We start from the raw sequence: 24,757 nt of genomic DNA on the forward strand, positions 1-24,757 counted from the left end.
TTGGTCAAGTTTTCAGCCTGGTTTTACTGTTTACCACTGTGTTATCCGCAATAGTTTACATTGTTCTCAATTCAATCACTTCCTGTTGGTTTGTTACATAGTGTTTGGAAAGTAGTTTTTTTGTACATGCCATGTTTTTGTTAGTTTTGTTTTTGGGTATTAACTCCATTCCAATAAGAAATATTAAAGAGAGTGATACGAGATTTATACTGTACGTTCTCTATTAATAGAGGGTAGTGCTTCCTCTATCTTTGAATCAAGTAGAATGCTGGATGTGGGGCACATTAACTTAGAGTATTAATAGCTGAGAAGTCAAGAGTTAAAATCTTACCAGAGGCAGTTACAAGATTAAATATCAGTGAATCTGATAATCTGCGACTGGCACCAGAAAAGTGACCATGAAGCTGCTAATTGTAAAAATCCACAAGTGGGTTCATGAATTTTCTCCAGAGAAGGGAACTAACATGTGCACACACACACACGTGCATGCGCACACACACGTGCACACACACACCAACACCAGTCCTTTCAAACCAACTGCAGATTACAAGTAACTCCAGATTCATTTTAAATGTTGGACTGAAGCCACTTGGTTGTCAGGGCAACTAGAGTAAATGCCAAAAACCACCTTGCTGGCATCATCCAGAGCACAAAGAAGAGACCATGGCCTACGTTTCCTGAGTGCGAATCAGCAATAAGAGTCTGTGAGAAAAATGTAGCTGTGAAGAAATTTGACAAGATGAAGGAAACTGTAAATATATGAGATCTGTGGTGGAGGAGAGCAGTGATCTTAAAGGGTTCTAAAGCTGGAGGAGGTGGCTAAAATCACAAGAAATAGGATCCCAAACACCTTTCGGGCTTGTGCTGCTGTTCAGCAAAATTCTGGCTGATCTACCCCAGACTATTCCCCTGTCCATACCCAATATCCCTTGATACCTCAGTGACTAAAACACTACTGATCTAGACCTTAAACGTGCTTAACAACTGAGCACCCTCAGCACTTTGGGGTTAGGGTATTCCAAAGATCTATTTTATGAAGATATTTATCCTCGTCTCAGTCCTAAGTGGCCGCTCTCTTATTCTGGGACTCTGACCCCTAGCTTTAGATTTGTCAGTCTGAGAAACATCTTGTGAGCACTTAACCCATGTAGGCCTTGAACATGTTATCTTGAAGAAAGAGGCCTCAGAGGGTTTCGAACACACAGCAGAGAGTGCTGAAATCTAGATGTGGCTGGATCAGGAGCTAGCGCAGCAGAGTGAGGGTGATGGTGAATGGGAGCTAGTCAGTGTCCAACGCAAGAAATCTGGGGGCCAGAGTGACCTTGCTTTTGAACCCTCATATTATGCCCGCATCTAGTTTCTGGCAACCCCCACCACCCGACCCAGCTCGTATGACATAAACCCAACTAGATTTCCAGAGTGTGAACTTTCCTCAGACTACCCTCACAGGATATCCTCGATCCTGAAATTGGTGGAGATGTGGGAATCCAGGTTTAGGCCTGAGAGACTTGTTGCCTTGAGAGGTCAGGGGTCAGCAGCCTGACTCACTTAAGGATGGTGTTAGATTACTGGCACAGGACGTCTGCTCACCTTTTGATGGGCATGCGTCTTCCTGGTAACTGGTCGCCGTGCTACAACAGAACGGTAGCCCTTACTAGAGACACTGAGGGAGCGCAGACCTTGGGCAGTCAGCAGATTGGGAGCTCAGATTTAGCTTTTGCTCATGTTTACAGAGATGATACATAGTTTGTCAAGGAAGTGATAACAGTGACTCCAATCAGAGCCCAGAGCTCCATCAGGATCCAAACACAAATAAACCCAGTTCTCCTCCCCCTTAGATTTGGCAGTATGTTTTATTTCCACATTGTTTTCAGGGTCCTGTGTGGCTTTCTCGACTTGTCTGGGCTGCCGAAGCCTTGTTTCTTTTCGCTTAACTCTTGTTCATTTCTTTGCTTCCTGCTAAGGTACCAGGTTGAGTATGCAGAGCTAAATCAATGGCTCCAGTCTGCAGTGGAGCACCTGGAGTTCTGGAAGCTACAGTCAGTGACTCTCCCACAGGAGCTGGACACTGTCAGGGACCACCTTAGCTCGTTTCTGGTGAGTTTCTGCCGCTTCGCGTCCTGGTGTTTGCTGTCTTGGCAATCAATATCTTAATAACTGCTAGTTCAGACACAACGTGTGATCTGACTGAGATCTCCAGTTTACGACGAGGTGCCTGCAGAACCATTGTTTCTGCTGTTCAGTGAGAGGGTTCAAACCCTGTCTCTCCAGAGTGATTACGGATGAGTGATTACGGATGAGCGATAACTGATACCCACATCCCTTGAATGATTTACATTTTGGGGCAAAACAAGGTTAGCAGGATTGAAAGGGGAGGAGGAGATTTAAAAAAAAAATTTCCTTGAGTGGTTGGCCTGTAAGAGTCTCTGCCATAAGCTGTTGTGTTGAACCAGAGTTCGGACATCGGAAACTAGATAGTTTCTTTGAAAAAGAAAATGGGAAAGCTCTTCAATAATCTTGATGGATAGAGCTGGAACATTCCACAGGTGCTGTTTGCTCACTGAGCTTGTTCAAACTGAAAACAGGATGTCCCACCCAGCAATAAGAGGGAAGCTGTCCCTTTCCGTGGTGTGGGATGTGGAGTTTAGGAGTCTGTGACCCAGTCATTAAAAACATTGGCCAATACGATGTGATATTCTATTCATGCTGACCTATCGCATTGGGGTGAAACGTTAGCAGCGTTTGATTTTCCTTAAAAGCTGTATTATCACGTGTAAAATATGCATCAAAACGTTGCTAAACTTTGCGTTGACCATGAATCTCCTGCAGAAAGGAATAACTGTTTGAATTACTTCTCAATACTGTCAGCAGTTCACCCATTAATACGCAGGACAATTCGGATTGCTACAGAGAGCTGAGATTGTCAGTCCAAATTCTTCACCCCCCCAGAAGTGATCTCCTTGACTGAGCTATACTGTCTATGCTTCCTGTGCAGGTTCCTTCCATTAATAATAAAAAGCAAAAGTTGCCTTTGAATAGGGCCGTTCACAAGTACTGGACATCCCAAAGTGTTTTACTTAACGAAGTACTTTTCAAATGCAGTCACTGTTGTAATGTAGGGAATGCAGCAGCTGGTTTGCACCTAACAAAAGCTCCTATACTCTGCAACCTGACGATGACCAGATAACCTGTTTTGAGACATTGGATTGGTAGCTAAATATTGGTCAGGGCAGCAGAGGTAGTGACCTTGCACTTCTTCACAGTAGCATCGTGAGATGTTTAGTGTCCACCTGAGAGCAGATGGGCCTTCAATATAATATCTTACTTGAACGCCTGTGTCTCTGCCAATGTGGCAGTCCATTAGCCCTGGGCCATCAGCCTGGATTGTTGCACTGAGCGTTTTGAGCGGCTACACAAGGCACAACCTGTAGCATTATAGGGACAGTGTCAAATAGCAGAAAGCTCTCTGCTAGAGCAGGAGTAACACAGCACAGGGGAGGTGGTGGCATAGTGGTTTATGTCACTGGACTAGTCATACCAGGGGTAATGTTCTGCGGATTGTGGGTTTGAATCCCACCATGATGAAATTTGAATTCAATTTAAAAGGGGAAAAAAAACTGGAATTAAAATAAAACAAAGAACTGCGAATGCTGGAAATTTGAAACAAAAGCAGACATTGCTGGAGAAACTCAGCAGGTCTACTAGCGGTGTCTGCAGATGGGTTCTGACACCCAAAACATTCACTCTGCTTTCTCCCCACAGATGCTGCCAGACCTGCTGAGTTTCTCCAGCAGTTTGCTGTTTTTGAACTCGAATTAAAAGCTGGTTTATCAAAACCACTATCGATTGTTATGAAAATCCATCTCGTTCGCGAATTCTTAAACAAAGATGCAGGAGATCCGAAGCACAAACAGGAAAGTGCTGGAGAAACTCAGCAGGTCTGGCAGCATCTGTAGAGAGAAAAACGGAGTTAGTGTTTTGAGTCCAGTTTCCCTCCTTCAGAGCTGAATCTGCCGTCCTTACCTGGTCTGGCCTTGCTATGGCTCCAGACCCACAGCAATGTGGTTGACTCTTAACTTACCCCTGAGCACTTAGGGATGGGCAATAAACGTTGATCGAGTATTTAACAACAAAAAGTGCCAAATGACATCCTTTTGAGCTGCATGATTCTAATAACTAGCAGTTTTTAACCAGGCTTTATCTTCCCATTTAATTATTGCGCAGAGCCAGTTCTTTGAATAGCGGACTGGTTTAGCAGCGGTGTTTGAGCAGTTTTGCAAATCTTCTACCGACTCGGTTCCTTTTCCAGGAATTTTCCAAGGAGGTTGACACTAAGTCCTCTCTCAAATCGTCGGTGTTGAGTCGGGGAAATCAGCTCCTGCGGCTCAAGAAGGTAGACACAGCTGCCTTGCGATCTGGGCTGGCCCAGATGGACAACCAGTGGACAGAGCTCCTCACTCAAATCCCCTTGGTCCAAGAGAAGCTGCACCAGGTATTGGAGAGATCGATGTGTCACCCCGGTAAAGGGGATCCATTTGCAATCTAAGAATTTGGATAATGGGGGCTTCCTTTTGCCATCATGGCATGGGGTGGGGGGTGTGGGTAGAAGAGGAGATAGCGAGAGTGTGAGTGTAAGCAAACTCAACCTCCTCCTTCCCCCGCTCCCTCCAGCTCCATGTTCAGAAATGTGAGGGCGCGTAAGGAGATAGTGACGCCTGGTGATTAGTTTTGGGATTGATACGGTAGTGTGTGCAATTACTTTTCCAGCAGGATCCTAACACCAATTGAATGGGCTGAGTGGCCACCTTCTGTGCTTATCCAGTCAGAAGCCACCAGGCCTCAGGGGTGAAGTTTGACGCAAGGCGCCTCATCCGAGTTGAATCTGGTCTTCAAATCATGGGGCTCTCAGCCTGTCTCACACTTCCTCCCTCCCATGGCAGGGCCACTGTGGCAGACTGCTCTCCAAATGGCTGGAGACTGCATATTGGGTTCGAACCAGAATTGAGCCAAGGAGCTATGGGCCTGAGTGCTTCACTCCCTAGCCTATGTCTGAAGAGCTGAGCTGAGCTGTTCACTCTGGCTCTAACTGCATTTGTGAGGATGCCAAGTTGAGAGGTGGTAGATGTTCATCTGCTGTCTATGTTTCAGTGCATGGATATAGCTAAAATGGTTTACTCAGTTACAGATAGAGTTATATAGCACGGAAACAGACCCTTTACTCCAACTCATCCATGTCGACCAGATATCCTAAATTAATCTAGTCCCAATTGCCAGCATTTGGCGCTTATCCTTTCCTATTCGTATACCTATCAAGATTCCTTTTAAATGTTGTAATTGTACCAGCCTCCACCACTTCCTCTGGCAGCTTGTTCCATACATGTACCACCCTCTGAGTGAAAAAGTTCTCCCTGGGTCCCTTTTAAATCTTTCCCCTCTCACCTTAAACCTGTGCCCTCTAGATTTGGACTCCCCTACCCTGCGGAAAGGCCTTGACTATTCACCCTATCCATGCCCCTCATGATTTTAGAAACCTCTATAAGGTCACCCCACAGCCTTCGATACTCCAGAGAAAAAAGCCATAGCATCCTCTGTGGGTTTTACCATGCTGTTGATTACAGTCCCTGTCTTAAATTACAATAAAGAGCTCAGTGCTACTGAGTATCGAGGTGTAGGACAGATGTTGTCTGTGGAGGAAGTTGAAAATCTTTCCCTTCTCAGCTTCAAATGGAGAAATTGCCTTCACGTACAGCCATCAATGAGCTTATGAACTGGATCTCACTCACCGATCAAATCCTTGAAGAGGATGATGAGAAAATCAAAAGTGCTGTGGGTTCACAGGTGATAGAACAATACCTCAAGAAGTACAAGGTAAGGAAGAATGTCTAGGCTTATATTTTCTTGAATAAAGTAGATTAAGGGTTGATTTCATTGAATTTAAAACTATTAAAGAATAACTGAAAACTGATGGAGAGGAACATAATAGTTAACAAGGAGATGGAGTGCCAATAATTCCTTTCTACCCCATATGTTAGAAGCATATGAAGGCAATATTCGATATCGGATTTAATAATTGTGAATGAATCGGGACAGGTAGGAGAAGTAAAGGTGGGAGAATCAAGGGAATAGTGACCATAATGTTATAATGTGTTAAAATGTAATAGAGAAAGACGTGAGTAATATTAAAACTTACTTAATTGATTGTAGAATAGTTGATTTTAAGAGGCTGTGAATAGAACTTTGGGGCAGCACGGTGGTTCAGTGGTTAGCACTGCTGCCTAGTTGTGTCAGGGACCCAGGTTCGATTCCAGCCTCAGGCGACTGTCTGTGCGGAGTTTGCACATTCTCCCCATGTCTGCTTGGGTTTTCACTGGGTTACAGTCCAAAGAGCTGCATGTTAGGTGGACTGGCCATGCTAAGTTGTCCTGTAATGTCCAGGGTTGTGTGGTCTGGGCAGCTTAACCATGGGCAGTGTGGGCTTACAGCAGTAGGGTAGGGGCTGGCTTTAGGATGCTCTTCAGAAAATCAGTGCAGGCTGAATGGCCTCTTTCTGCACTACGGGGATTCTGTGATTCTAACTCTGGGAAAATAAACGAGGAAATATTATTGACAAACAGCAATATGGGACCACAGTGTGAAACATGTAATACAATGTTCAACAGAGTTCAGGAAAATATATTCCACTGAAAGGAAAGAACAAACCTACCATTCACAAGACTTCATCAGTGAATAAAGACATAAGGCAACCATTGAGGATGAGGAAAGAGGCATTCAATAAGTATATGAATAACAGAAGAGCTCATGAAAAGAGACAGTGTGAAAAGATTAGAGAAATCATAAAAGAAACAATTTAAATTTAAGGTAACAAACAACATAAAACAAGATATAAAAATAATGTTACTGACGCACCAATGAAAACTGGAAGGCTGTGATGGAAACAGGACCATTAAGGATAACAGGATAATATCACAGGTGGCAATAAAGAAATGGCAAAAATATCAAATAACTATATCGCTTTGCTATTTATTAAATAATGGTATGATTACAAGTACAAAAAAAGGTTAATGAATAAACCAAAGTGTTAAACATGTTAAAATGACTGGTCAAGATGGATAGCAACCACATTTGTTTAAAACGATTCAAGGAAGATATAGCAGGTGTATTACTATTCATGTCGAAAACATTGTTTAAAAAAATGGTGATGTGTCAGACAACTGATGGATAGTTGTTATTTGTATATTTAAGATGTGGAATAGAATATTACCACAGCTTAACATCAGTGAGGCGAAATATTGGAAACACTGCTGAAGGAGAGGTTAAAAGAATGTCTAGAAATGAGAAGCATCATAGTGAGCAGTTAATGTAGGTTTCAAGCCAACCTTGTTAATTTCTTGAAGGTAACAGAGAGTAGACCATGACAATGCAGTAGAGGTAATTTATCTGGATTTTCAAAAGGCCTTCGATCAGGTGTGTGATGATAGACTAATGATTATAGTCAAGAGCTGGTGATAAGAAACAGGTCAGTGTAATCTCACTAAATAGATCAATAGGCTGAAAGATTTTATATGTTTCTGAGAAGCAGAAGGTGAAGAAGAGTCTGCATTTATATAATGCCCATTAGTTTCTTCAAACATTTCCACAAGTAACCAGTCAAGTGCTTTGAGTTATTGCCAATGTGGTTTTGTCGGGAAATGGGCAGCCATTTTTGCACAGCAAGGTTTCACCTTTGGCAATGTAACAATGAGCTGAATATCCTGTTTGGTTCAAGCTGAAGGAAACATTTCTGCTCGGGTACCAGGGAGAGCTGGCTTCCTTTTCTTTGAAAAGTGCTGTAGGATCCTTTATTCCCCTGCAGAGGGACAGAGGGAGCCTCAGTAAAGTGTGATTTGAAAGACAGCTCCTCAGACATGATGGCACTCCTCAGTACTGCACCAGAGAGTCAGGCCTAGGCTGGGACCTCCAGTCTCTGAAGCAGAGTTTGAAAATTTGAGCCGCTACTTCAGCTTCTGGTCATTTTGCTTGACCAGGCTCCTGTGAAGCACATTGAGGTGTTTCACTATGATGAAGGCACATTGCAAACGTAGTGGTTGTTATTGTGTGTGGGGGTGCGGGTGATCAACGTTTTTTTCATTGCTCACTTGTTGGGGTCCTGTCAGAACATCAGTCCTTTACTAGGTAAACAGTAAAGCAAGGGGAGGTCAGTTTAACTCTGAGTTTGTGACCTCGGGTGCATGGTGAGGCAGAGGAGGTGAGCAGACATTGGCTGCCTGAGGGAGGAGGATTGCTTCTGGGCAGGGCCTGCACTTCCTTATGACCAGCCATTTGAGGAATGTTGAATTGGGAGCTGGTGGGTTGCTGGTGGCACAAGGGTTAAGGAGAATAGGGAAGACTGGGTGAATGGAATAGACATTAATATATCGCCAATCTGATTAAAATTTGAAGTTGCAATTACTTCACACCTAAACCTTGTGTTTGTCTGATTCAGTACCTGAAGACCCCTAGATGTATTAGCTTTATTGACACTAGATTGTGGGCTTGTTCTTGTTTTTTTTAAGAATTCCTGCAGTGTGAAAGCAGGCCATTCGGCCCATTGAGTCTACACTGACCCTCTGAAGTGCATCCCACCCAGACCCAGACCCAACCCCCTACCCTCTCCCTGTAAACCTGCATTTCCCATGGCTAACCCACCTAACCTGCATATCCCTATACACTACAGACAATTTAGCATGGCCAATCCACCCTAACCTGCAGATCTTTGGACTGTAGGGGGAAACCGGAGCACCCGGAGGAAACCCACAAAGACACTGGGAGAATGTGCAAACTCCACACAGTCACCCGAGTTATTCTAATGTATTTGTCTTTCGCAGGCTTTCAAGATTGACTTGGCATGTAAGCAGCTGACGGTGGACTTTGTGAACCAGTCAGTGTTACAGATCAGTAGTCATGATGTGGAGAGCAAGCGCAGTGACAAAACTGATTTTGCTGAACGCCTTGGAGTAATGAACAGGAGATGGCAACTGTTGCAAGGACATATCACTGAGCAGGTAATGGAGAGCATTCTACACAGTGCCCCTCACTGATTTTGATCTCCCTGGACAGCACTTTTTTTCTCTCTTTAACCCCTAGTTTTTGCTGTTTAGTATTTGTCTTGGGTGATCACGCTGTTGTAGAGAAGGCTGTCCAAAACACCATTCCTGATTCTTCAGGGATCATCGGTGTGGGGCTTGTTTTGTTGACCAGTTGGTCTTTTCCGGTTCCCATGTTTCAGGTTCCGAAGGTCCTGAAACGTCAACTTCTGATTTCTCTCCGCAGATGCTGCCAGACCTGCTGAGATTTTCCAGCAACTTCTGTTTTCGTTCCAATTAATTTAACATTTTTAAGCTTGGTATCATTCTGGTGAAGTTGAGTTCCATTCCCTCCTTCCACAGATGCCCAGAACTGAATGCAGTAATCTAAATGTGGACTAAATTCCACTCTTTTGCGTTCCTTAAGATAATGGACAATGTTCCATTAGCCTTTTCAATTTTTTTTTGTACCTGCGCATCAGCCTTTCATGATTCCCATAACCAGACGCCTAAATCTCTCTGCTCCTTCACAGTTCCCAGCTGCTCATGATCTGGAAATTGATCTAATCAAACTTTCTTAGGTCAGAAGTGAATGACCATATTCCCCCATAGCGGGTGAGGCGATGGCCTAGTGTTCTGGGGACCCGGGTTCGAATCCTACCACAGCAGATGGTGGATTTGAATTCAATAAGATATCTGGAATTAAGAATCTAATGATGATTGTCAATCCATTGTTGATTGTTGGAAAAACCCATCTGGTTCACTAATGCCCTTTAGGGAAGGAAACTGCCATCTTTACCTGGCCTAGCCTACATGTGACTCCAGACCCACAGCAATGTGGTGATGGGCAATAAATGCAGCCTAGCCAGCAACACCCTCATCCCATAAACGAATAAAAGACCCCATCTGTTGAACAGTGCGCAATTGCCTGCCTGTTTCTGTATCCCAAGGCACAGACCTGTTCCAAGGCTGACTCACACCCAGTCGAGTCTTCAGCACTCTAGATGGCTCACAAAGAAGGAATGGGCTACCACTGTTCCCCCGAGGTTCTCAGTGAGTTTTACACATCGTGCAGGCCTGGTGTGTCCTGAAACCGGATGATCCTCCCTTGCTTGCGAACAGGAAGTTGTGATTTGTGTTCAGAAACAGAAATTGCTGGAGTAACTCAGCAGGTCTGGCAGCATCCATGGAAAGAAATTAGAGTCAACGCTTTGAGTCCGGTGAAGTCCTCAGAAGTGTTCAGAATATGTTCTGAAGAAGAGTCACTGGACTCAAAACGTGGACTCTGCTTTCTCTCCACAGCTGCTACCAGACCTGCTGAGTTTCTCCCGCAATTTCGGTCTTAGTTTCTGATTTCACAATTCTTTGTCTTATTTTAGTTGATTTGTATTGTCTGTCTGTGGGAATGCTGAACAAATTCTGCCGTGTTCTGGAAGGCTTACTAATTTCTCACTAGGTCCAAACTTGCAGCTGCACTTTAATAAATGCCTAGTAATAAAATGAATTAATGTTGACAGATTGGGTCGTTGGAAGGCTCAGTAGAATCGTGGACGGAATATGAGAATAATGTCCAGTGCTTGAAAGACTGGTTTGAATCTCAGGAAGACAAACTGAAGAAGTGGCACTCGATCAGTGACCTAGCCTCTGTCCATTCTGCATTGAAGGATTGCCAGGTACGGAATCTAAAGTAAACCTTATTACTTCCTCCCTTCTGTTTTTGTCTATCAACCCACATTCTCTCAGCCAGGAGGCAACCAGCCTAGCTTCTCTTGAGCATGCACGTACACTTCAGTAAATCGAGTAAAAGTTTCTGGTCTGCTTTGGCCTGGTCTGGGTCCACTATTTCTTCTGATATACCAGACCTCTAGTCAGCACTTTGTCAGCCCATTTGAACTGAAGACCATTCTTACCTTCAACCTGATGGGAATTGTCCTGACGCTTCCTGTATAGTGGGATCTGCGATCTCCTCTAGTCAGCTGTCCAGGAACTCTGAGAGGCTGCTGTCTCTAGAAAATGGAAGACTAAGGGTTCGGGGGGAGTGGTTTAGGATTAAGAGGGGCATCAATACCAGAGACCGAGAGACAAGGAGAGTCTGAAACAGGGAAATGAAGACAGTCAATGATAAATCCAGCGATGCGATGAGGTGAAAGTGTTTTACCCAAAGATTAATGAGAATGTTAAACTTGCAACCACGTGGAGTGGTTCAGGCATGTAACATAGAACAGGCTGTGGACGCTCTTGTGATGCAGTGGTAGTGTCCCTACCTATGACACAGGGAGACCTGGGTTCAAGTCTCGTCTGTTCCGTTGGTGTATGATAACACCTCTGGCTAATGAGAAAATATCTAGGTTGGGAGGTGGGTATAGAGGACGTATTGATGGGGCAGGGCAGGGTGAAGTAAATAATGTGGGATGGGGCTTGTGCAGCTGATAACCATCGGATTATTTCTTTGAGGTCAAGTTCCATAATTTTATTTCTTAGGAGCTAGAAGATGTTATCCGAGTGAAAGAGAAGGAAGTGGAGAAAGTCGAAAAAAGTGGCCTGCTGCTGATACAGAACAAGAAAGAAGAGGCTTCCAACAGTGTTATGGAAACAGTCCGAGAACTTAATCATTCCTGGGCTCATCTAGACCACTTGGTAATAATATGTCAATGACCGGGGCTGGCTCTTTGAATGATGGGGAATGGTTATAAAGCCAGAGTCATACAGCAGGGAAACAGACCCTTCAGCCCAACCAGTCCATGCCGACCATAATCCCAAACTAAACTAGTCCCACCTGCCTGTGCTTGGCCCATATCCCTCCAAACATTTCTTATTCATGTACTTATTCAAATATCTTTTAAATATTGTAACTGTACACACCTTCACCACTTCCTCCGGAAGTTCATTCCACACACGAACCACTCTCTGTATAAAAAAACAAATTTGCCCCTCACGTCTTTTTTAAATCTTTCTTTCTCCTCTCCCCTTAAAAATATGCCCCCTAAGCTTGAAATCCCCCACTCTCGGGGAAAGACACCTGCCATTCAACTTATCTCTGCCTCTCGTGATTTTATGAACCTCTATAAGGCACCCCTCAACCTCCTATGCTCCAGTGGAAAATAGTCCCAGCCTATGCAGCCTCACCTTATAACTCAAACCTTCCATTCTTAAACTTTCATCCCATTCAAAATCTCATTCTTACCTTGATCCTGCACAGAAATGGAGAGACAGCAAGATGATGGTAATCTCACTGGACTGCTAATCCTGAGGCCCAGGGCAAAGATCTCAGGATGTGGGTTCAAACCCACCATGGCAGTTGGGAGAACTTAAATTTAATGAACAAAACTCTGGAATATGTGGTGACCATGGTGCCTAGCGCCAATTGTTGTAAAAATCCTATCTAGTTCACTAATGTTCTTCAAGGAAAGATGGTGTTACCTGGCCTTGCCTCCAGTCTGTTACTCCAAACCTACAGTAATATGATTGACTCTCCCTTTGCAATAGCATTTCAAGGGCATTTAGGGGAGGGCAGCACATTTTCGCCTTGCTAGCAACATCAACACCCATAAAGAAACTAAGGAAAAATGAGGAAATGAATGAACTTTCAACAACCATTTGATGAATACATGGATAATGACAGCACCATGCATTTGGACAGTATCAAGGCGCTGTTTACAATTATACCCAGTCAATCTGACACACTCGCACCAACAAGCAGAAATAGATGTCTTCCCTCACAGCCTGGGGCATTTTGGCTTGAAAGCTCTGACAGTAGATCAGGAATCCAGATGATGTTCCTCAAATCCTTCTAGTTCAACAAAAGCTGATTACTTATGACCTTTAAAAGCTGTGGGCTTGTAGTAAAAGGCCAATTGGTTGGGTGATGCCGTTCAGAGAAAGGAACCTGTCACCCCCGTACATACCCAGTCTACGTGCAATCCCAATCCTGCAATATGCAATTAACTTCTAATGGAGTCTCAGAAACCAGGGTTGAGTAGTAAATGTGACCAGGACCCCAAGAACAAATAAGTTCCTTTTTTTTTTGAAGTAAAGTTTTGTGTTCAAGGCAGAATGTTCTGCACCAAAGCCATGCCAGTGGCTACTACAATATTTAACCACCCTTATCTTGGAATCTTACAACACTGAGGAGACCATTGACCCATCATATTTGTTCTGGTGCTTTGACATTTATTTATCTTCACAATAAGTTTATTTTCACAATAAGGCGGGAAATAGATGCTGTTAATTGCTACCATAAAGCCGAGAAAGGCCAGGATACCTTTTATTTGACTTGATTTCAGAGTTGTACACGTGTGGTCTTTCCTGGTCTAGAGAGCAAACATTCACTGTTCGATCTTGGCATGTTCCAGCTTGGCCAACTGAAGATTACTCTGCAGTCATTGCTGGACCAGTGGAATATTTACAAGGCAGCTCATGAGGAGATCAATGGCCACTTGATGGATGCCAGGTACTCCCTTTCGCGTTTCCGTTTGCTGACTGGCTCTCTGGAAGCTGTGAAAATCCAGGTGGACAACTTGCAGGTAAGTACCTCACCTTTCCAACGTGGGTGGTTAAAATTCAATGAATGTTACCTCGGGTGAATCAGGTGGACACTGACTCCCTTGCAGACGAATGAACTGATTCCCTTTGCAGCTCAAACCCTGATGAACTGTGTCATTTCTAGTGGTGCGTGTTGAGGACCTGAAATTACAGAGAATTTACATCACACAAACAGGCCATTCAGCCCACCTGGTCTACTCCAATGTTCATATCATTCATGTGAAACCTTGTGCTAACTTCATTTTGCCTGGTCCCCAATTTGCCCTTGTACTTGCCATATGATGTTTTTTATTGAGGAACCTTACAATCTCTCTGAAGTGCCATGCAGCAGGGGCTGTCAGCCCCTCTGCATCTCAGGCCCCCATCCCATCTGGCAAAAGTAGTACAGAGGCTGTGGAATTCCCTCACTAGTCCTCCCCAGGTCTCTATTTACTCTCTGTAAAGCCGATCATTAAAACCAGCAGGAGCCACAATTTTAAATATTTCCCCTGGAGCAAAATCTGAAAGTACTTCCTCACACAGAGTATTGGAAACCTAGGACACTCCTGTCCTTCTGTCCCCACACCCTTCCAATAAAAAAAACTGTGGCCACTGGGGTTCAGTGGGATTTCAAGTCCAAGTGTGACCGAGTTTTGTTAAGTCAGGGGTATATTTTTATTTGGGGATGAAAAACATTGAAGAATGTCCTGTAGGGAAGGGAATCTGCAGTCCTTACACAATATTTGACTCCAGACCTAAAATAATGTGGTTGTCTCTTACTTATCCAATGAAATGGCAAGGGCAGTTAGAGATGGACAACAAATATAAGCCTTGCCAATGACACCTGAACCATAAATGAAAGAAATTGTAAATTTAAAATTTAATTTAGTTTTAAGCTGTAATTTCACCTGTAATCCCATCATCACTATCCGCCCTGTCACCCCTTTCTCTGGTAATTTTATTTACGGAATCCTTTCCTTGCTTTTGACGTGCAGTCTCTGTCCTGTTCTGGTGTCTGCCTGTGGTTGTGTGGTCCTCCATATTGCTGGTCTTCACTGTACCTCTTCCAGTTAATGGTCTGTCATGTATTTTCTGCCCTCCTGCCTGGCAGTGCTGTGCTTTCACTCCTCCCTTGTGCTGCCTCAATCCGCAGCAATCTGACCCCTGACCCCCTAGCTTGTGAGTTGAAGCCCCACTCCAGAGCAGCTAATCTCGGTCAATACTGGCAGTGCAATACCTCCAGTAAGGTGACTCTGCAACCGCACCCCACGCTGCCCCCACCCAACTCCGATCCATGGCCAACGAGCAGGGGACCTCTACCTAATGCCTCTGCCAATAATTATCCCACTACAGTGATCTGTTCATTACCTTGTTCCTGTTTGTGAGGTCTGAGGCACACATTGGCTGCTCTGTGTCCGTCTTGAAGTTATAATTACACCTTGGCAATGCAGCAAACTTTGTTTTAAACTGGCGCCTTAGGGCACTGTCAATAAGCTGCCAAAAATTATGTAAACCTGAAATACTGGAAATTTACTGTGTTATTGCGATATCCACAATGTCTGAGCAGTCAGTTGGGGGTGTGGGTCTGATGGCTGTCTGTCGGTAAATTTCATTCAAGGCAAAGTTGTATTGCTATTAATGTGATTTGTGCTGTGAGTAAGGAATTACTGTGATGTGTATATTCTTTGCATTACGTTTCTATTACTGAGCGTGCATTTTTACACTGATCATGTGGACCTCTTGTTTTTCCGGAATATTTGATCAACCAGTATACTCCTCGTCCCATAGTAGCCGAGTAATAAAATGTTTGCTGTGCTTCATTGACTCGAAAGCACTTTGTGATTCCCCGCTGTCCTGAAAGGTACTATGTAAACTCAACCTCTTCCCCTTTTCTCTACCTCTCCTGTCAGAATCTGTCTCTTCACCATTCCCCTTGATATGCCATTCCTCTCCACTTCCCTCTGGTTCACTGGAATATTGCCTTTAATATAAAGGACTTGTCTTTGTGCACATGACCTCAATAGAAACACAAGCTGGTGCCACATTTGTGATGGGGCTTTATCTCAGCTCAGCACCTCCCAGTATTAGATCAGGTCATGTCTGAAAAGCATCCAGGTGACTCTGGACCTTAGTTGGCTGAAGGCCTCATTTGGTTTTAAGCACAAAGTGGTTCCATTGCTTCAGTTGCATCAACCACAAAGGATCAGAATACACTTCTGCCATTAAAAATCCAAGTGCCACTGTTTCCCTGTTCTCCAAATGGCACCCACGTACCTTCTTCAACATTGTGTCCATCTTTTATTTTACAGAACCTTCAAGAGGAACTGGAGAAGTCGGAGTGCAGCCTGCAGAAGTTTGACTCTGTGTGTAATCAACTCCTCAAGGAATGTCATCCACCAGATAATAGCTCATTGACAGCTAATCTCAATGAGGTTAATACAGGGTAAGGATCCCCTTGAGTGCTGTCTGCTCCTCCATTCACGGGTTCCCTCGCTCCGCTCCATCCTTGCTGCTTACTTGTACAGCTGATGTTTGAAGCTTTCTCCTAACCCTGGCTCACAACTGTTGTTCTGCGTGAGCCGATTATTTCCTTGCGCGCTATTTGAAAGATGAAGCTGCGTGAATGCAGCTGAACCTTTTGTGGTGCAGTCCTGTTTTGCCGTTGTGATATCTGAGTACAATGGGAGTCGCTATATTAACTATATGTAAACTATAAATATTGAATTTCCTGTTCAACATACTCCCTAGGCCTGCTGTGCAATGATCTCACTGGTCTTTGACTGCTTTGGGAATTTCCTGTTCATATGAGGATCTTCTCAGACATGTTCCCCTCCTAATTATTAATTAAACATGTTAATTCTAGCCTGGTGCTTCCGGTGCTCCATGCACCATGCAGAAAGGGCTGGTTCAAATCCCATTGTGCCGAGCTGAATTCACTAATTTGCGACCTGGCAGTGGAAAATGACGGTGAGAAATAGTCAGAGATAGTAAGAACAGCATGTTCTTGGAGTCAGAGATAACACAGTGTGGAACACAGCAGGCCAGGCAGTATCAGAGAAGCAGGAAAGCTGACGTTTGGGGTCGGGACCCTTCTTCAGAAATGCTTGGCTTGTCTTCAATGTATGGCTGTTTTCCGTCGGGGAAGGGAACCTTAATGTGACTCTGTGTTACCGCATTGATTTTTTTAATGCTCCCAGGGAAACAGGGAATGGGCAATAATTGCCACCTCACCGTGAGATAGGTGAAAATATGCCACCATTACTTTGTTCACCATTGCTATATTCACCACTAGTCTGTCATGTGTGAGGTATTGTCACCAACGGTACCGCACTTCAGCTCACATTTTCCAGAGGTTCTTCAATGTTGAAGCACGCAGATGATTGGGAACAGCTTCAATGTTGCGATTTTGTGGCTAACTTGAACCCCACTCACAGTCCCTGACTCTAAGCTTTTGATGAAGGTGTTGCACTTGGTCATCATGTGCAAGGTCCAAATGTCAGAGACCACTCCCTTGCCCAAGGATGAGATTTCAGCCTTAATCTCCTTCGCGTACTTGTTTGTATCTCCCACCTTGTCAAGGCGGGGCACTACACCTTGCCGTTCCTTTCTCCCTCAGGCTTAGTCCACTCAACAATGTGAATGTGCATTTGGATAGCATCTGGTTAACTCCATGGAGGATGGTTTTAGAGCTGGCGATGCAAAGTGAACATTAAAGAAAGATGTTTATGTAGTGCCTTTCATGACCATTTCCATCAACAAAAGAATCCAACTACTGCCCAATGACGCTCATTACCATCACTGAATCCCCTCACTATCGACAGCCTGGAGGTTTACCGTTGTCCAAAAACTGAACAGGACGATTCTTATAAATAATACATCTACAAGAGCCAGGAATCCAGCGGTGAGTGACTTGCCCACCTGTTTCTCCAAAGCCCGTCCACCACCTACAAAGGCACGAGTCAGGAATGTGATAGCATACTGCTCACTTGTCAGGATAGGTGAAGTTCCAACAAGACTGAAGAAACTTGACACCATCCAGGACAAAGCAGCCCCTTGATTGGCACACCATTCACTTGCTCAACCGCCAGTGCATATTAGCAGCAGTGTGTACCATCTACAAGATGCAATGCAGTAACTCACTGTTACTCCTTCATTGGCATCTTCCAAACCTGCGATCTCCCCCCACCGAGAAGGGTAAGGGCAGCAGATGTGTGGGAGTGCTACCACCTTGAAGGTTCCCCTCCAAACCACATACTATTCCCATCTTGGAAGCATATCCACATTCCTCCACTTTAGCTGTGTCAAACGGTTAAGGTCCAAAGGCTTCTGCCACATTGTTCACGCCCACAAGCTGCCCAGCTTCCCAAGAGCCAATCAGATAGTTGTTTTCAGGCTGACAGTTTTTGTCATCCACACCTGCACAGACCAATCAGCAGCCTGTTGCCAGCCGACTCTCACTTTGTACACAGACCCCGAGGGCCATGCACAAACATTTTTAACCCTACCCCCAACTTTAACAAAGCAGCAATGTAAACACCACACAAACTGAGCTTCAGCAACCGGCATTTTAAAAGTGCACTAATTCCTTCCTCAGTTCTTTGCTACAAATTCATTCTAGGATCAACATTAAAGGGAAATAAAAAGGTAAGATTCTTACAATTATGATCCAACACAGAGTTTATATTGCAGATACAGTGACAGTAGTGATGTGTTAATCCAGGGTTCATTTAATTCCCTGTAAATCACCTAATGTGTGCAATTCTTTTCTATACATCAGCTGGAATAATTTGCTTCAAGATATCGGGGAGCAGCTTCACTCAAGCAAGATTCTACTTCAGCTCTGGCAGAAGTACAGGGATTACTCAGGCCAGTGCTCAGTTACAGTGCGACAGCAGGAGGACAAAAGCAACGAGCTGATTAAGAAAGCTGTGAACAGAGATATTGCTGAGGAGGAGGTTACACATTGGATTCAGGACTGTGATGTGAGTACAATAGACATAACAGTCAGTGCAAACAAAAAAAAACAAATGGACCAGAATTTGCGTTAAAGCCTTTGGTTAAAACAACAGTAACTTTATACTTTAAATTCATGACAGAGCATTTCAGTGGAATTTTTAAGCATTCCATGATGAGACATGGAACTGGGGTGTAGAGATTAGGTGTAAGGAGCCAATCCCAGGTTCCTTTTGTGCATCAAAAATAATAAGAATCGAATAGCTCCACACGGAAGGTGGCCCATCGATTCTGTGCCACTTCTTGAAATGCAATCCGGTTAGTCCCATTTACTTTGCCATTCGCCATCTCCCGAGAATTCCTTCCCCTCCCTAGTACTCATCCAGTAACCTTTTGGAAGTTCTCATTGAATCTGTGTTTAACACGCAGTCAGGGAGTGCATTCCAAATCGTAACGACTCATTGCATTTCGAAAAGATTCCAAATGCTGCTTCTGGTTCTTTTTTGATAACCAGCTTCAAATCGATAATTAGCGAGAACTGTTTTGCGTTGAGTAGAAACGTGTGGACAGCTGCACACGAACTTTAAAAAGCTGCGCAGTACGGCAAGGTAACTTAGCCGGTGTCACACATTTTATTTTCCTTTATTGAGATCGTAGAATTCCCGTATTGGGGAAGCAGGCTGTTTGGCCCATCGAGTCCACACCAACCCTTCGAAGAGCATCCTACCCAGCCACATACCCCGCTCCTATAACCCTGCATTTCCCATGGCTAACCCAACTAGCCTACACATCCCTGGACACTACGGACAATTTAGCATGGCAATCCACCCCAACCTCCACATCTTCGGGAGGAAACCGGAACACCCAGAGGAAACCCACACAGACACCGGGAGAATGTGCAAACTCCGCACAGACTGTCGCTCGAGGGTGGAATTGAACCCGGGTCCCTGGCACTGTGAGGCAGCAGCGCTAACCACTGAGCCACCGTGCCTCCCATTGCTCAATGTTGTAAAGGACAGATTATTTCTGGAATCGTACGCTTTCCAAATTAACTGAATTATTTTTCTTAAAGTAGATCGTCCTTCCAGCTCACAGGCATTCAGAAATACAACCTATTGTACCACAACACCTCCCCCGCCCCTCCCCATGATGCTTCTCTGAAATACAGATGCCCTAGAAACTGCCAGTTATTCCATTGTGTGTTAGATGAGTGTGCAAAACAAGCCCCTGGTGGCAGATGTTGTGGCTTTTACAGCTGTTTGCATTCTAGAGTTGCTTTCTCTGCACCGATCACTAGACTGCCCAATAAGAATATTACCATAGAACAGCGAGAGGTTGATTTTAAGAGGAAACCAGGTGATCACATTGGAGAGAAGGGAATGGAAGTGTGTACTGATAAGTTTTTTTTATTTGAAACACCAAGGTTATGGAGCAAGTGCTGGTAAATGGAATTACAGCAAATAGGTTCCTGATTACCTATCTGGACTTGATGAGCTGAAGGGCCTCTTACCATGCTATAATATTCTATGACTTCAAATAGAGAGTGGAAATAGACCGTGGGTCATAAATACCATAGACCATAGGCTGAATGGCCTCTCTCGCATCACATATTCTGTGTAATCTCCATCTGAACTCAGACTCCCAAAAGGCTTTTAGTATTGGAAGTTAAATAAGAAACATAATGTATTACCTTTAAATAAGGTAGCTCCCACTACGGAAGATGGTGGGAATGGGCACTTCAGTTCCCACAAGTGGAATAATGGGTTTAGATCAGTTGAAACATTGAAGATTGAGATGAATGGGTTTTTGTTCTGAAGGGTTAGTGAGCCCTGGATTCAGGGTTTGAGATCAGACGAGGGCTACCTGGGGTGGGGCAAGGCAGGCAGGTGGGTCGTGGTAGGGTGAAAACTTGACAGTTCACTTGAAGCTCGTGGTTTCAGGGACGTGCTATAACGTGAAATGCTTTCTCCCTTTCCTCCGGTCGCAACTGCAGGTGCTGTTAGAAGAGTTGGGAAAACTGCGGGATTCTCTTCACGCCCTCTCTGACCTTGGAGAAGAACTGAGGGGGAAGGTGGACCCTTCAGCTGCGGCTGCTATTCAGTCTGACCAGCTTTCCCTCAGCCAGCGGTTGTTTTCTCTGGAACAGGCTCTCAGCAGGCAGCGGAGTGTGCTACAGGTACCTTCCTTATTTCCGCTGTAGCTCACTAACAGGCCACCTCGCGTTCAGCACGATTAATTGCCACTTCTTTCATGTTGCTGGAAAAGGAGGCGCACTGTCAAAACTTGTTGTCTTGTGCTCATCAGGACAGACACAAGAATGCCAAATTTCCAAAACGGGACAGCATTTATACTGCATGAGCGAAGGGTGCTGATTGGTTGGAAAGTTGACCTCTGACTGGTGGAGGCATCGCCATGGAGAGTACAGTTGGTCCCCCCCCCTCCAAGGCCTCTGTTTATTTCAGAAAGGGTGCAGCGCCTCACATCTTCCAGCTTAGAGGGGCCTGTGCCTCAAAATTTGTGGCTTATAGAAATGTAAGTCAGCCCGACTGAATGATCTTAATAAGAACAAAATAACACAAAAACCATTGCACCTTTTGAATTAATAGGGGCAGTTGTTCCCTGGTGCATGCTTAGTGCTATTGCTGCGTTATCATACCATCGAATCAGCACCCTTTCCCATGCAGTATACATTGTTATTCCCTTCTGAAATTTGGCGTTCTTGCCTCTGTCCTGATGGAAGTAAGACAAAACAAAACTTCAGTGACACGTGTCCCTTTTCTTTCTGCAGTACTCCAGTTCAGCGTTATTAAATAATTATTTGACATTTCAGAAGGCAACTTGATAGCAAACCAAGCACAGGTTCAGCTCATTGTCAGAATGTCAGGAGGGCTCGAAATACCAAGTGTAGAGCATTTATAAACCAGCTATAATGCAGTTTCAGACAGGAGGAAAATGTTTGTCTTTCATGATCTCTGCATACGCCAAAGTCCCTCAACCACTAAACTACTCCTAAGGTGTGGTTGCGGTCATAATTTGGAGCTGTGACCGCTGATTCATCCCCACCACAGGATCTCCACAAGCAGGAATGAGATAAATTACCCGATAATTTGATTGGGTGGTGAATGTTGGTCTGGATTGCAATCTCAGTATTTTGCTCCAAGAATATAACATTGAAGGACTTTGGGCCACCCCTGAGATTGTGAAAGTATAAATGTGAGAGTGGACCTGTGCACAGTAAGATCCCAATGAATAACGAACAAACCTGTTTTTGATGCCGTTGGTAGAGAGATTGATCTTGGTGAAGGCACCAGGGGAATTTCCCTGCTGTTCTACTGTGAGATGTTTGACATCCTTGCAGTGGGCAGACAGGCCTTTGTTTTCACTTCTCCAGTGAACAAAGGCACCTGTGATCCTGCGGCACTCCTTCAGTACTGCACTGGAGTATCAGACTGGATTACAAGCTCAGCTCTCTGCAGCAGAGCTCAGACCTTCTGACTGCAAGGCTGAGTGTGCTACTGACTGAGCCAAGGGATCTGTAGACCAGAAGACCCTCTAACTGGGATTGTTTCACACTACAGGCTGGCATTCACGATTACGAGGTGTTCAGCAAGAGGCTGGCAGCCCTGGAGAAGTGGATTGTGGAGGCTGATGACGTTCTCAAATCGCAGGACCCCAACCGATCGTCTGATCTGACTATAATCCAGGATAGAATGGAGGAGCTCAAAGTAAGTTACTCCTCTCGCCTTTGATGTGAAATAGAAATGGACAGGAGCAGGCAGATGCACATCTCCTTTCCTGCTGGCTCGGGCGTGGATGCTGAGATCAGGAGTGGATTTTTATAACGCATCCAATGTCAGCATGAACTGCTACATGCTCCTGTCAAATCTCCCGTCAGTCTGCACACTGTGGGCCACGGCTGTGGAGGGGGGAGAAAGAGGGTGTTTTAACACATGGGAGCTTTCTTTTTTTTTTAAACAGTCACTGACTGACACTGGTTGGTTTGTCACCTGATTCTGTCAGGCCAAGTGTTTGAAGTAGCTAGCTGAGATACCGATATAACACCAGTATGTCCTCTCACTGTGTCCCAATTTAATCCCTGCGCTCAGAGCTGAAAGGTCCTGTTTTATCGGGAGAACTGTTGTTTTGATCTTATCTGCAAAAGGCAAGTGTTTGATCACAGGGCAGTGTATTGTTGTAGGGGGAACAGATCAATTATTTGCTTAAGAGGGGAAAGATTTAAGAGGGACCCGAGGGGCGATCTTTTCATGCAGAGGGTGGTGCGTGTATGGAATGAGCTGCCAGAGGAAGTGGTGGAGACTGGTACAATTACAACATTTAAAGGCATCTGGATGGGTACGTGAATAGGAAGGGTTTAGAGGGATATGGGCCAAATGCTGGCAAATGGGATTAGATTAATTGAGGATATCTGGTCAGCATGGATGAGTTGGACCAAAGGGTCTGTTTCTGTGCTGTACATCTCTATCACTCTCAGGTCCTTATCTATCCACTCTGGTTTGCTTGTGAACTTGAGATGTACTGAGAATTTATATTTTACTTTAAAATGCCTACAAGACAGCAGCAACAGGAAGAAGAAATTACCTTTATCTAGTACCTTTAACTTAATCCCAAGGTGCTTCACTGTTATATTATTGACTTCCAAAGCAATAATAGAACAAGTAATCAAAATGCTATTCAGAGCAGTAGAACTTTGAAGAGAGAAAGCTGGTGGAGAAGCTGCTAGGTTTAGAGTGAGATTTCCAGGCTCAGGGTCAAGGCAGATGAAGGGACAACTGGCAAAGGTGAAGCAATGGAAATTAGAGATGTGTGGGAGTTTGGAGGGCACAAGGTGGTTTATAGACATGGAGAGAAGCAAAGCTGCTGGAATCCTTGAAACTGTGACACCCAACAATGTGGCACTAAAACAAACACTGAGAGGCCAGGTCTTGCCATTGGAGAGATTGTGGGATTACATCACAGGGTAAATTCCTGGGTGTAGAATGGAGGGGAGGGTTTCCAGTTAAAGATTGTACAGCCACAGTTGTACCTGGTCCTAATCAATGCAGATGTTGAAGAACTTACAGTAGTAAATAAGTGAAAGGCAGCTTTCTAGTCTCTTTATTCCTGTAGCCTCATTGAAGTAGATCCTCATTTGTAGATTTTATTCAAAATGGCTGGCCTGAGAGAGAGATTTTCCTCAAAGCTGCACTAAATCTTTTGCTCCTTACCTTAAAACAGTGTCCCCTGGTTATTGACCCCTCTACTAAGGGGATTTAGTCCTCTCTGTCTACCCTGTCTATGCTTCTCCACATTGTACATCTCAAGGATGTTCCCCTCAGCCTTCTCTGCTTTAAGGAAAGCAACCCCAGCCTATCCAGTCTCTCTTCATCGCTGAAATGCTCCAGCCCAGGCAACATCCTTGTGAAGCTCCTCTGCACCCTCTCCAATGCAACCACAACCTCGATACAGTGTGAAAACAGAACTGCACACAGTATTGTGTGGAGTGACTAGTGTTATATACAGCTCCATTATAACTTCCCTGCCCTTGTATTCAGTGCCTTAACCAATAAAGGCGAGCATACCATATGACCGGCCCCGAAACGTTAACTCTGTTTTCTCCTTCACAGATGCTGCCAGACCTGCTGAGCTTTTCCAGCAACTTTGTTTTTGTTGCAAGCATACCATATGCCTTCTTATCTGTCTCGGATCAGTATTTAGGAGTCAATCTGCAATGATTTTGGTAGAAAGGTGTTGTGATAACAGTGCCTTTGTTTGGTATTTTGCAGGTCCAAATGCTGAGGTTTAGCAGTACCATCCCTGACTTGGATCGCCTGAATGAATTGGGATACAGGTTACCCCTGAATGATAAGGAGATCAAATGCATGCAGACATTGAACAGACACTGGTCCTCGATTTCTGCTCAGACCACTGAGAGGTTTAGGTAATCCAGTACTTGGTTACTTATGAGCAGGTTACCATCTCAAACTTGTAAGACGCTACCACACTGATACTGCGGCTAAACATTCTGTGTCGTTCCCTCCGTGTGGACTGATGAGACAGACTGTGGCCCCCTGTTAGAAGTGTGAAGAAGTCTGACTGAATCCCATTTTCACCAAACATCACTGGGTCCTGCTGACCAGTGGTTTCACTGAAATTTCCTGTGCTACTTATTTATCGGCTGTACACCAGGATTCCAAATCCTAAACACTCGCAGAACAGGGTAT

General features: G+C 44.5%; 1 protein-coding gene across 6 annotated transcripts in view; it reads left to right on the top strand.

Annotated features, from left to right (window-relative positions):
• The window catches only part of LOC109912528 (nesprin-1-like), a 194,567-nt gene that overhangs the window by 68,376 nt on the left and 101,434 nt on the right, over positions 1-24,757 (top strand). For all 6 annotated transcript variants that reach the window (XM_048600820.1, XM_048600819.1, XM_048600821.1 and 3 more), the window contains 12 exons: positions 1,965-2,097; positions 4,310-4,492; positions 5,719-5,868; positions 8,865-9,041; positions 10,580-10,735; positions 11,544-11,699; positions 13,415-13,585; positions 15,893-16,026; positions 18,361-18,565; positions 20,530-20,712; positions 22,115-22,261; positions 24,320-24,474. In XM_048600820.1, coding sequence (XP_048456777.1) covers positions 1,965-2,097; positions 4,310-4,492; positions 5,719-5,868; positions 8,865-9,041; positions 10,580-10,735; positions 11,544-11,699; positions 13,415-13,585; positions 15,893-16,026; positions 18,361-18,565; positions 20,530-20,712; positions 22,115-22,261; positions 24,320-24,474 — 1,950 coding nt within the window. The remainder of the gene's footprint in view (positions 1-1,964; positions 2,098-4,309; positions 4,493-5,718; positions 5,869-8,864; positions 9,042-10,579; positions 10,736-11,543; positions 11,700-13,414; positions 13,586-15,892; positions 16,027-18,360; positions 18,566-20,529; positions 20,713-22,114; positions 22,262-24,319; positions 24,475-24,757) is intronic.

This window comes from Rhincodon typus, chromosome 9, assembly GCF_021869965.1.
Source record: "Rhincodon typus isolate 14 chromosome 9, sRhiTyp1.1, whole genome shotgun sequence".
In the NCBI taxonomy this organism is placed as follows: domain Eukaryota; kingdom Metazoa; phylum Chordata; class Chondrichthyes; order Orectolobiformes; family Rhincodontidae; genus Rhincodon; species Rhincodon typus.